Source organism: Saccopteryx leptura, chromosome 2, assembly GCF_036850995.1.
Source record: "Saccopteryx leptura isolate mSacLep1 chromosome 2, mSacLep1_pri_phased_curated, whole genome shotgun sequence".
Lineage (NCBI taxonomy): Eukaryota > Metazoa > Chordata > Mammalia > Chiroptera > Emballonuridae > Saccopteryx > Saccopteryx leptura.
In genome coordinates this window covers 217125080-217138299 of record NC_089504.1, presented here as the reverse complement: position 1 = coordinate 217138299, position 13220 = coordinate 217125080, and the positions used below count along the sequence as shown (strand labels likewise).

Below are 13220 nucleotides of genomic sequence, written 5' to 3'. Positions count from 1 at the left end.
AAGAGATGGCAGCCGGGGAGACACAGGTCTACGCAAAGGTCAACAACAAGCTCAAAGGCCACAGGGCCGCCTCCCTCCTGGACCCCCTTCTGGGGATGGGCTTCCCGGCACACACCGCGTGAGTACAACTTGCTGGGCACTTGCCCTTGACTCTGAGCCTGACCCCTCTGAGGACTCTGCGCAAAGCTGCAGGCGGCTCATAGCACCTACTTCCTGTTGAAGGGGGTGCATCTTGCAGGGCAAGATACTGTCTTTCAATCAGGTCCTTTTCTGCTTTTTATAAATTAATGATGAGGACAAACACTGCTGGCTGGTGGGTGGGTGGCCTGAAATTTGTGAAACTTGGAAGCCATGTGTTATATGGTGTTCCCACTTCTCAGGGTTCAAGGAGGAGCTTGGGGCCTGGTTGTACCCTCTTTGTGGGCAGCTCAGTGACTCTGAGATGACACTTCAAACTCTTAATTTGAAAGGCCCCAAAGCCAGGGAGTCTCTAATTCTGGAAACTGTTGGGATGAGGATGTTTCTAAATGGTGCAAGGAAACCATTTGTCCTTAGGAAAAACCTCTTGAATGTCTGATAAGGAAACAAAATGGTTAAGAATCTATTGAATTAGCACCATCCTACATGCCCAAGGAACAAGTGCTCTTGCAGAAAACTTTCACCTTAGGAGTTACCACCTCAGAGAGGGAAGAAGTCCCCGAAACAATGAGCTATGAGACTGAACCTGGGTTTCAGTTTCCATAGGAAGCTGATCTCTTAGAGCTGATCCTTTTGAATGCTTATCCACATGGAAAATATGTCAGAAATACCCTTGGTAACCTGGACTTGGGAGGGGGGCAAACGTTCCTTAAGCATTATAACAAAATCCCAACAAAACTGGATGAAATCATGTTGAAACCAGAGCCTGTCCTCTTCCAAACCAGAGCAGGACTTGGTCCTCATGTTGTGTTCATGATAAACCAGAGGCCTGTGAGACAGAGAAGAGAAGCCAGCATGAGCAAAGCGCCTGCCATGTGCAGACCCCATCCTGAGCACCTTCTGCTGGGGGCAGATGGGGTTGCTGAGGCCGGGAAGAGCTGGTGGAGGTAGGGCAAGACCCGAGCCCTACTCTCTACAGCCCCTGGAAAGCCTGTCACACTCCTGACACCGCAGCACAGGCACACATTCAACTTCCTTCTTACTTAAACGTTAGCCACATGCTGGCAGTGGGAAATTTGTTTTAAACTTCTCATTAGTCTGAAGCGCCTAAGGTAGGCTCCACGCCCAGGCTTCTCTGTTGGGACCTCGGCAGGAGGCGCCTGCTGTCAGTAGTGACCACATAGCGGTGGCACTGGCCACAGCCTCCTGGGCTCCTCATCGCCCTGAATGAGGCTGTCCCTGGACAAATTCTCTTAGACATATTTCATTCTGTCCAACTTGGTCCAATTCAGTTCAATTCAACATGACATGTGCACATCCTGGTGACAGTGATGAGTAAGGCACAGTTAGGCCTCGGGCCCCACAGGCTGGTAAGGGAGGCAGACGGACCAGAGCCCGTTGAGATGATAAGCATGATGCCTGTGTGTGGCAGGGGAACACAGAGGGGCTGCAGACCTTGGTGGGCTGTGTGTGGAGGGCTTCCTGGAAGAGGGATGAACCCTGGGCCTAGAAGAACCCTGGGCATGTCAGCACATGGCCACATTTGGCAGGGAGGCACGTGTACGAGCTGGGGCTATGGCCGCTCGAGGCTGACCAGAGGATCCAAGGGTGGGTCCTCCTGCCCTGGTGCAGGGTGCCTGGGGGATGACAGGGGAGAGAGACAGCAGGCATGTGTGGACCTCAGGGCATGCGCCCTTGGACTCCATCTCGAAGATTGGAGGTGGCAGCCCCAAAAGGAAAGTGAGCAGGGGCATGTGAGCAGGTCTGTGTTTTCAAAACCCACAGTGACGCCACATGGAGGACTGAGGCAGGGGGTTGCCTTTAGCTGTGTAGTATCATGGGGGTGTGCCTGAAGGCCCAATGCATGGCGAGGCTGCCCCTGCCTCTCACCCTTTCTCCCTCCCTCCCCCCAGAAATGGAAGGCAGAGTTCTGAAAGCTCCTTGCGTTCTCCTTTCCTGCAGGCTGAAAGCATTGGCAGCTACTGGGAGGAAGACGGCAGAAGAGGCAGCAGACTGGTGAGCTGGGCGTCCTGGCACATTGGAGAGTGTGGGCGGAGGACACTGCAGGGTGGGCCTGGGAAGTGCTCGGTACTGTCTGGGTGGGGCAGGGGCCCCTCCACGCCGACCCACCCAGCACTGAAGGACAGGAATAAAGAGCCCACATTTAAAATGGAAAACAAAAGAGAGAGGACTTCAAACAGGGCTTCTTTCACTTATTAACCTGGTTTAATCCAACTGTGACTGTCAAAGAAGAAAATATTGACATGATTTGTTGAATACTTAGGGAAGATCCCCTTTAGCTGATTTAAAATAGAAGTTGCCACTCTCTCAGGCTGCCTGTGATGGAGGAGAATTTACTGGGGTCGTAAATGTCTCCTAAGGCATTGGCACATTGCATCTTAAGGAGAGCCATGTGGTTGGGGGGCGGGGCAAGAATCGCTGGTTCCAGCAACTCCACCACCCTGCAGCTGTGTAACTGTGCACCCCATCCACGGCGACAGGCCCCATTGGTCTACTCTGGGAATCTAGACACAGCATCCCGTCCTTTAAAACATCGTGCTGCCTGAATGTACCATGATGCCATCATGCTGCCCCTAGGTGGGAAGTCCCTTCTCACTCTACCCCAAAACAGCCAGAGTGAAACTCAATGAAAACCAGGTCCCACCAGGCTAGGGTGCCTTCTCCAGAGCAGCATGGCTGATACTGACGTAGGTCTCTAAGTGTCCAGCATGTCCTCAGTGGGGATGCCTTTCTCCTCCAGAAACTCCTGGCCAAGGGCAAAGCATGTGGCCCTCCACAGGACAGAGATACACCAGGACTCTGGGTTAGGCTAGCTAGTCAGCTGTCAGATTTGAATTAGACAACAAGTCCACTGCTGGGATGGCCCTGGTTGGTCCCTCAGCCAATAAGACTAGAAGTCCTACCTCAGCCTAGAAAGGACCCAACCTCACTAATAATCAAGGAGGTGGAAATTAAGATACCATTAAAAACAACTGTGACTTGGCCAACAGTAGTGCAGTGGATAGCGCATCAGACTAAGACACAGAAGACTCAGGTTCAAAATGCCGAGGTCACTGACTTGAGCATGAGCTCATCCAGCTTGAGCGTAGGCTCACCAGCTTGAGTGAGGGGTCGCTGGCTTGAGTGTGGGATCATAGACATGACCCATGGTTGCTGACTTGAGCCCAAAGATCACTGGTTTGAGCAAGGGGACACTTGCTCTGCTGTAGCCCCCCGGTCAAGGAACATAGGAAAAAGCAATCAATGAACAACTAAGGTGATGCAGTGAAGAATTGATGCTTCTAATCTCTCCCCCTTCCTGTCTGTCGGTCCCTAGCTGTCTCTCTCTCTGTCTCTCTGTCTCTATCACACACACATTAAAAACAACAAGTGTCAGTGAGGAGGAGGGAGGGCTGGTCTCTTCACTTTCCTGGCTGCACTCTGGGCTGTCTATCAACACTGAACGGTGTGTAGCTGCCCAAACAAGCCATTCCAAGTCTAAGGATGTCCACTGGAGAAATACCAAATGCTTAAAAAAAAGTACAAATAATTAATTACAATGTTAAAAAGGAAACAATTTAAATGTACACCAACGGAATGGATGAATGGATGATTACATATATATGTGATGGGATGTTATACAACCCCGAGAAGGTTCCTGCTTAACTAGATTTTTATTAACAGGGGGAAACCAGAAAATATTGTTGAATAAAAAAAATGCAAGTTGCAGAATAATTAAAATAATGGCTTATATCAGTGGTTCTCAAACTTTTTGAAGTCGGGGCGCATTTAAAATCCTACAAATTATTGTAGGTGCACTATATACAAATTTCTGAGAAATGTTATAATAATTAAGTCAAATATTAAAGAAAAAAATATAAAGTCCAAGCATGCTTTTATGGTAATTAAATGAAATAAATATGACAAAATTAAATTTATTCTGACATTAAAAAACATTTTTATGTTACATTTTTTGAGTTATGCTTTTTAGAATTTATAAAAAAGAGGGGTTAAAAATTTAAAAAACCACAAAAACATTATCTTTTTATATATATGGATACATTCTTAGTAAGATTTAGTAAATTCGGCAGGTCTCAGTGCAAATGTGTTAAGTTTTTTCATTCTTGTGTTTATGAGAAACATGAGCCTGATGTGTCCTAGCAATTTCTTCAATGTTTGGGTATCTGTTTGAAAGGCAAATTCTCATTTCCTCGTCAATACATTGAAGAATTCTTCTCTTTTTACTCTTAATTATGTTGAGTGCAGAAAACCCCCACCATACATATCATCTTAACTTTACACCAAATAAAGGATAGAAGAAACTTGCCTCCAGTCTTTTCAAGGAACATGGAGGGTAGTGTAAACAATCCAGCACCACAGCTTAACAGCCTTTTGCAGCCTAATCAGGCAAGTGAGGTGGGTATTTGGGCAGACTGTCAGCTTACAGCCAATTCCCCACACCTCTGTCCCCCAAAAATCTAAACTCCAAAAACCCTGTTGGTTTTTTGGTCCCCAACAGGCACATATTTCTCTGGAATACCATAAGGGCGCATCAGGAAATCTTCTAGGGCTCACCGGTGTGCCCTGGTGCACACTTTGAGTCCCACTGGCTTATATGATTTATAGAGAACATATACAAATGTTGTCTATGAGTTTATTGCATAAATGTCTAGAAGAAGACAAAGCAGTTGACCGTTGAGATTGCCTCTAGAAAGGGACAGTGAACCAGGGTGAAGGGATAGATGCCTCTAATGGTATTTTTTATTATTATTTGGAAGGTATATTTGCACATAACTAATGTTTTCCCAAATGGTTCCATACTGCTCTCTAAACTTAATATTATTTCACCAGCACAACTCTGAGTCATTAGAAATTCTTCAAAACCACACTTTCTAATGAACAGATAAATAAATTTACTAGTTTTTTTTTCCTTTTTTCCCATTATAAATGACCCTGCAATGAATATTTTATACACACAGTTTTGCTATACTTAAGTTTTTTTCATTTGATTACATTTCTGGAAGTAGAATTATTAGTTCAAATGATCTGGGTATTTTTAAGTTTCTTGACACCTACTGGCAAATGACCATATATAAAGATTACACAGTTTCATCCTTAAATTTCACTGCTTCTTGACACAATTGAGCATAACTTTCATCCTTTGAAAAACATTTCATTCATTTGACAGCTGAGAAAAATGGCTGTTTTAATTCATATTTTTATTATTAGTAAGAATGAATTTGAACTTTGGGTTCTATATTATTTCCTCTTGTACCTAAGATAACTTTTTCTGAGTTGAAAGAACGCATAGTAGCCACTTCCATTTTATCTAGTTGTTCGTGGTTTTTATTTTAACATTTCATTTGAAGTGTGAGATAAAATTAAAATGAGAATTTCTCCACAAACTTTCTCAACACTAAGGAGATGGCTGGACCACAAAGGTCATTTGAAGACCAGGTTTTGATTTCTCTCATTTTCTTGCCTTTGACTTGGGATCCGTCTAACCTGGGTGTGTCCTGACCTGCTCTGTCGCTGCACAAAGCTCCATGCTGGGAGCACTTCATTGTGCGGTAGTGGAGGGCTGATTTATGTGCTGTGTGCACCTTAGGTGGCTTGCTATTCTGAGGTGTTGTTGTGGCATTTGTCCTCCAAAGGAAAAGAATTTTTTGTTGCAACACTGGCTGAGAGTGGCCTGTTCTCTGTTGCAGGCTGCGCTGTCATTGCAATGACCCGTCTCTGGATGATCCCATCCCCCAGGAGTACGCTCTTTTCCTCTGCCCCATGGGGTCCCTGCTGGAAAAGCTTCAAGAGTTCTGGAGAGAGAGCAGACGTCAGTGCACAAAGAACAGAGCTCATGAAGTCTTCCCTCACATAACGCTCTGTGACTTCTTCACGGTGAGTCATTCAACGTGCCTTTAATGCTCATTGACACAGCAACTGAAGTCATTTTTTGTGATAACTAGGTAGTGATGGGACAAAATTGAAGGCTGTCACTTGGTCTATTTTTATGGGGTGGTCCACAACTGCAGTGTTAGCTGACCTCTGTGTGATATAGCTTTTGCTTTCCTTCTCACCTTCATCTGATCAACTCTTGTGCATCCTTCAGACCCTCACTCATTTATCCCCTTTCTTTTTTTTAAGTCTTTCTCAGCTTCCCAAGAAGAAGGAATTACTGCTGCTTGTACTCCCACCTCCCCTTTGTTTACCTCTCTAGGGGCACTTTCCCTGTTGTATGACAATGTGTCTGGGGCATCTCTGTATCCTTGCCAGACTGAACCCTCAGATAAAGGTGGGTCCTACCCTCAGCTTTGCATCCCCAGAAATGAGCACAGTGCCTGAAACAGAAGAAGTGCTTCAGAACTGTGAGATGGATAACTGAGGAATGGGTGGGTTTGGGCCAGTCATAAACGAAGTTTTCTGCCAGGGGAAGGGTCCTGATTTGGGAAATGGTCAAATAGGCAGCTCCATAGAGGTCTTGGGAAGGTAAGAAGGACCTGGGCTGATCAAAGAGAAGAAGGAGGTGTGAGAATGAGGGAGGAGGGGACAGACACCATTTCCTCTGTGGCTCCCATCAGAAAAATCTGGGGAGGGCACACCCTAGCCCAGCCCTGATGTTAGCACACTCTGTGGGCTCCACCCGGTAGTCAGGCCTAGCACTTCAGACAAGTCTCTTCAGGTGACTGATTAGGGAGCAGCTTTGAGGTAGGGACTGGTATTGGGGCCCTAAGAAAAGTGTACTGACAGAACTGAGGGCAGTGAATTGGGGACAGCAAGGAGTCACGGTCAGAGTCTATTGGTTCATGGTCCTCCAAGAAGCAGACCCCAGAATTAGAAGGGGAGGAGATTCTTTTGGGAGAAATGCCTATGAAGGATAACAGAGAAGAAAAGATGGGCAGCGTGAGCCTTGCAGGTCTGACACCTGCTGACAGAAGGGGAGGAGGACCGAGCACCAGAGCCTCACCTGCGTTTGTTGCTGCCAGAGACAGATGGGGAGCCTGAGATACCTCCAGGGGCCATGTCTGTCTTGGTCACTAGGGCCAGGTCTGCAAGAGGCTCTCAGCAGTGAACCTGTGGCTGCCTCGGAGTCTACAGAAGCCTCCAGAAGCTGATCAATGCCATGCTGAGCACAGCCGGGTCCTGGCACAGAAAGGGGGTTGGCTCAGGATGTGATACAGAGGCTGAGTCAACATGATGGGGCGTGAGGGGCTGTAGTTTAAGTGACAAGGGATTTCCAACCTGGGCATTTGAAAGAATGTTCCATTCCACAAAGACTCTTACCTGCAAATCTCTAAGAAACTGGAGACCAGCTATATGGAATAAATCCATAACCGCAAACATATGAACCAGATAAATCATGTTACACCATTGTGAACAGAAAAGAGTCTTGCTAGGCTACATAATTTTTTATTAATTACATAACTAGATGTTAAAAATAATAAATGGAACCACTTTATTTTATTTTTAATTTTTATTTTTTCAGAGATAGAGAGTCAGAGAGAGGGATAGATAGGGACAGACAGGAACAGAGAGAGATGAGAAGCATCAATCATTAGTTTTCTGTTACGACACCTTAGTTGTTTATTGATTGCTTTCTCATATGTGCCTTGACCGTGGGGCTTGACCCTTGTTCAAGCCAGTGACCTTGGGTCCAAGCTGGTGAGTTTTGCTCAAACCAGATGAGGCCGTGCTCAAGCTGGCGACCTTGGGGTCTTGAACCTGGGTCCTCTGCATATCAGTCTGATGCTCTATCCACTGCACCACCGCCTAATCAGGCAACGGAACCAGTTTAAAATGAAGCCGGAGCTGTCTCAAACCTTGGAATGTTGAACAGGGCAAAATAAACTTTTGAGCTTAAAGCAACCTTGTGCCCCAAAGAACTATTTGCAACGATAACAAGAAAGCAGAGCAGACATGATGACTAGAGGACTGATGACTGTCGGACTGAAAATTAAAAACATTATTTAGAACCAGCCTCACTGTGCTGTGTTACCTGCACCAATAGCAATGACTTCCTTATGTAGATATAATTGTTTCCCTTCCCCTTCTCATAAGTTCCCTGGCCTTTGTTTCCTAATCAGAACAATATTTAGGCTTCTGCATGAATCAGTGCTTCCCAAATAGCTATTCTTTTCTTTGATCTCAAAGAAATGCTTGTTGCCTCCCACTTTGAAAGGCCTCTTACTTTAGGTTAATATGGTGACCTTATAACAAGAACTGAAGGAGCACATGGCTGTCTCTTCCTTTAGTGTGAAGACCAGAAGGTGGAGTGTCTGTATGAGGCTCTAAAGAGAGCTGGAGACAGGATGTTGGGCTCCTTCCCCTCCGTGGTCCCTCTGGTCCTCCATTCTTCCATCAGCTACCTTGGCTTCTTCGTGAATGACAGTCCTGCAGATGTCATCCGGGAATTCGCCATGACGTTTGCCACAGAAGCAGCTGTCTTAGCAGGTAGGTAGCCCTGGGAAGTCACACACAAAGGGCCCAGTTAATAGAAAGTGACCCTTTGTGTCTAGGACTGTGCTTGCCAAACTTGGACACAGTGGGTGGATCCCAGGGCAGGAAACATGTAGGATGTTCCTTAACACAGCGATGGTCGATGGCTCTCCTTTGCCAAGGGTCTTCTTTGATATGGCCTTAATCCAAGGCTGAACAATTCTACTGGATCCTCCCTAATGAGTCAAGTATCCTTAAAAGGTAAGCAGACAGATTCTGGGAACCAGCAGTGGTCTTGTCTCTAAATGGAAATAGCGTTATTTGCATTGATTTTAAAGTGACTTTCCAAACACTTGCCATATTCCAGCTACCAAGCAAACTGTCCCAAGCGGGGACATTGTGTGGCCATTTAATGACAGGGAATGTAAGTTGGTGCATACACCAAGGGATAGGGGTCTCCCATAGCCCCACGACCACCTTGGACATCTCTCCTCACCAGGTCAGTGTTGTATGAAAACACAAGTCCTAGCTGATTTATTTTAATTTTTAGGTATGAGTTAAGTTCTTTCTCCTTGGCCTCTTGGGGAAAGATTATCTAGACTAACTTTGAAAATCAGCAAAATTCCCTTTTCTCCAAACACCAACCAGGTCTGGAGACAGAGGCTCTGGCTGGCATTAGTGGGAAGAATCTGGATTTGACCTTCAAAGATGTAAATCGCTCCTATGTTTCTGGTTAGGGTGTGCCTTCATCAGGTCACCTCCACTCACTGAGTTGTTTTCCTTTCTCTGCAAAATGGCGAGGCTCTCACTCATCGAACAACAAAGCCTGTTTTTGTGGGACTTCTCTACAGTTCCTGGTACTGCTCAGTATTGTTGTGATTTGCCACCTCTGAAACTCAGGGGCCCCAGGTCCTTGGACGTCTATGAACCCAGGTCGATAGAGGGTTCCACTTGGAGACTGGCTTGTCGAGACTGGGGATTGTAGTTGCTGGATAGTCATGAACTTAACCCCCGTCTCCTTTATGTAAATTCAAAGGATGGCTCTTTAATCTCCTGCTTCTGAAAAGACGATGTGAATTTCATCCTGGTGCCATGTGTCAGCCACTTGCCTCAGAGCTGGCATGGCACCTCACTCTCTACATTTTCCCAAAAAGTGGGTCTCGTTGCCTGTTTCAAAAATGGAGAGACTGAGGCTCTGAAGAGTATTACATCTGCCCAAGGTTACTGTCATGGGTTGAATATTGTGCTCTAAAATTCATATCTACCCACAACCTCAGAAAAAGATCTTATTTGATAATAGGGTCTTTGCAGATATAATTAGTTAAAATGAGGTCATACTGGAGTAGAGCCCTAAATCCAATGATAGGTGTCCCTGTAAGAAGAGAAGAGGACACAGAGACACAGGGAGAAGGCCACATGAAGACAGAGGCGGAGGTTGAGTGATGCAGCCACAAGCCACCCCTGAAACCTTCAGAAGCTGGACGAGGCAGAAAGGACCCTCCTCCAGAGACCCACAAGGAGTGGACCCTGCCAACACTTTGATTTGAGACTTCTATTTGAGACTTCTATTCTTCAGAACCGTGAGGGAACAGATTTCAGTTTGTAACAATTTGTTACAACAGCCCCAGGAAATCAATGAGTCTCCTACCCAGTGGGTGGTGGGACTAAACCTGGAGTCCAACTCTCTCCCCTCCACACCAGCTGGGTTTTCTACTGAGCAGCCACAGGTACTGAGACAGCGCCTTTAACCTCATGTCCATCGCCCGATCCTGAGGCAGCTCCACCCTGCCCTTCTGCTGCCTGTGCCCTGTGCCTGACCCTGAGGGCTGAGGAGAGGCCAGCCACAGCTCCGGCGTCTCCTGTGTCCCTCCCCAGCAGAACGTCCCCATGGGCATGGGGCACAGATGGAAGAAAAGACAAGGGCCTATTCAGATGTCGGGCTGAGTCACTGATGATTCCACTGCCAAAAGCAGTGGGTCTTTCTCAGTCCACCGTGACGCACGTGGCAAGGCCACCCTGCCCCCACAGCTGAGACACCTGAGAGAAGGAATTTCCCTGACACCCACATTCACTTCCATGGTGTCTCAGTGACTGGTTTGCCACCAAAGGTAGGTGAAACATGGGCGGGGCCACCAAGCCTGGGTTGCAGGAAGTGTTTGCAGTACCGCAGCACTTTTCAGGGGAGAAAAGACTCTGTGTGTTGGTGTGTGTCACCTGTGGGACAGGAGGCAGGTAACTAAGATTTGCTGAAAAGCTCCTCGAGACTGTGGGTTCAGAGACTGGTTTCCATGGCAGCCCCAGAAGGCAGCCCTCCCGATCCCCGTGTTGTTGCTGTTGAAATGAAGCTGAGTCAGGCTAATGCAGCCCCGCCAAAAAGAGCAAAATGGTCTAAAGCCAGGTCTACCTGATACCATACTCTGCACTGCTTCCGTCGGTCACCACCTCCCCAGTCACCATAAAGTACTTTGTGGTCCAGCTGAAATCAGATGCTGGCTGGCCTGAGAGCCCTGGAGTGAGGACCAGAGGGCTGGGGCCCCACCAGCAGAGAACTCCAGAAAGACCACGGCCAGCCAAAGTGAGACAGACATCAGAGGGACGGTCGTGTCCGACAGAGTTGTGCTGCCTCTTGCGTTCTCTTCCTGAGAGTCAGCAGCTGAACAAAAAGTCATTGATCAGGAGAGTGTGGCCACCAGGCCAGGCCACCAAGGAACGTGCACAACCAGCATCAACTTCAAGAATATTAATCACTGTTCGGGCAACTAGCTTACAAATTAACAGGCCCTAAACACCTCCCAACATCACATCTCTATACCCACCTCTTCTATACATTGTTGTAGACTCTGCAGATACCCAACCATCTCCTGTACAAGGTGAACTCTGAGAGATGGCACAGTGTGGGTGGAGTCCTTTCTGGCCAAGGAAGCCCAGTGCAGAGGCAGGAAGGCCATGTATAAAGGCCCGTGCTGCTGAGCCTGGGTGCGTAACCATCCCAGGCGCGCCTTGCTGACAGTGGGCACCTGTGTTTCCCTGGTTTCACAGACTGCACCGTGAAGCCCTGCACCAAGCAGCTGCATATGACACTGGCCCACAAGTTCTACCCCCACCACCAGAGGACGCTGGAGCAGCTGGCCAGAGCCGTGCATCCGGGCCACAGCTGCCAGTGGACCGCGGCCCTGTACTCGCGGGACATGCGCTTTGTGCACTACCAGGTGAGTGGCCTGGGCTGGGCTGGGCAGGCAGACTGTATTCTCCCACAGGAACTAATGCATGAATGGCTTCCCTGACCAAGCACATACCCCACCAGCTCCCTGCTGGAGGTATTTTAGTACAAGGAAGAGCTTCTATTTGTTCTCTAAAATGATTCCTTTTTTGTGCAATTTGCAGCTAGCCTTCCTTTATGTATATACAAAGTGGGACAGAAGTAGGTTTACAGTTGTGAGTACACAAAACACAGAGTTTATTCTATTATTATTATTTATTAAGTATTGTATTACTTTCCATATGAACAACTGTAAACCTACTTTTGCCCCATCTTGTGTAAGTTGCAGACATATAAATTTGGGGGGGGAAATAGAATCATTTCTGATAATAAAAAAATGTACTATTATAAAGTTATATCAATATATTATGTTGGTTATTAATTTGTTTAGACAATGATTTGGGTGAAGCCTCATTCCAAGATTTTCTCCTACTAAATTGATTCATTCAAATAGAAACCATGCAGTGCTCCTTATGACCCACCATGCTCCATGTTGTGGGAGAAGCTATAAAAAAGTTAACAGTAGGGAAGGTAGGTGTGGAAGTCTGGCTATGCTTTGAGATCTTTCGTATAAGAAATAAGTACAAAGAGATAGGTAGGTAGATAGATAGATAGATAGATAGATAGATAGATAGATAGATAGATGATGGATAGTCAGATAGGGAGATGATTGATAGAAAGGTAGGCAGACAGATGGATAGATGATAAATTAACAATAGATTCATTCATGTATATATGCATACATATACAGCTAGTGCTCGACTTACGACCACGATTGGTTCCAACAGACCAGTTGTAGGAACCAGTTGAGTAGGCTATATGTACAGTACTGTGAAATGATGTTATAAAAATCTTAAAGTAATATTTTATCATAATTTTCTTTTATTATTGTTATATATCATAATTTTCTTTGTTCATTTTATGCCATTTTTACCATCTCTACACCATTTTGTTTCTTATTTTTACATTCGTCAGGTTTAAGTAAAACACTGCATTACCAGTACAACTGGTTTAATATTTGCAAAGACAATTTCCTCTTGGTAGACATCTTGGGAGGGGTTTGATGAAAAATATCCAAGACGCAAACCACAAATTGCTGTACCGAGTCTGAGATAACAACTGAAATGGTGCACGCGGAGATGGTAGTGCTACCAGAAGCTGGTCCGCACTGTTGTACACCCAGCTGGGCAACGCTTATGCTGCCAGATGCGGAGCAGTCGTGGCTAGCAATTGTGGTCGTAAAGTCGAATGGTCGTAAGTTGCATAGGTCGTAAGTCAATCAATATTTGTATGCATGTGTAGATGGATAATAGACACCAAAATTCATTTCCAAATCTATCCAAAGAACTCTGTGTTGTATTTTGTTATATTCTGCACTGTCTACCATCAGACA

At 46.2% G+C, this 13220-nt stretch overlaps 1 protein-coding gene across 5 annotated transcripts in view; it reads left to right on the top strand.

Annotated features, from left to right (window-relative positions):
* UBASH3A (ubiquitin associated and SH3 domain containing A) overlaps positions 1-13220 on the top strand; it is a 39325-nt gene continuing 26105 nt past the window's right edge. For all 5 annotated transcript variants that reach the window (XM_066365915.1, XM_066365918.1, XM_066365916.1 and 2 more), the window contains exons 1-5: positions 1-118; positions 2101-2154; positions 5847-6033; positions 8385-8583; positions 11608-11777. In XM_066365915.1, the coding sequence (XP_066222012.1) occupies positions 6-118; positions 2101-2154; positions 5847-6033; positions 8385-8583; positions 11608-11777 (723 nt within the window). In that variant the 5' untranslated portion in view covers positions 1-5. The remainder of the gene's footprint in view (positions 119-2100; positions 2155-5846; positions 6034-8384; positions 8584-11607; positions 11778-13220) is intronic.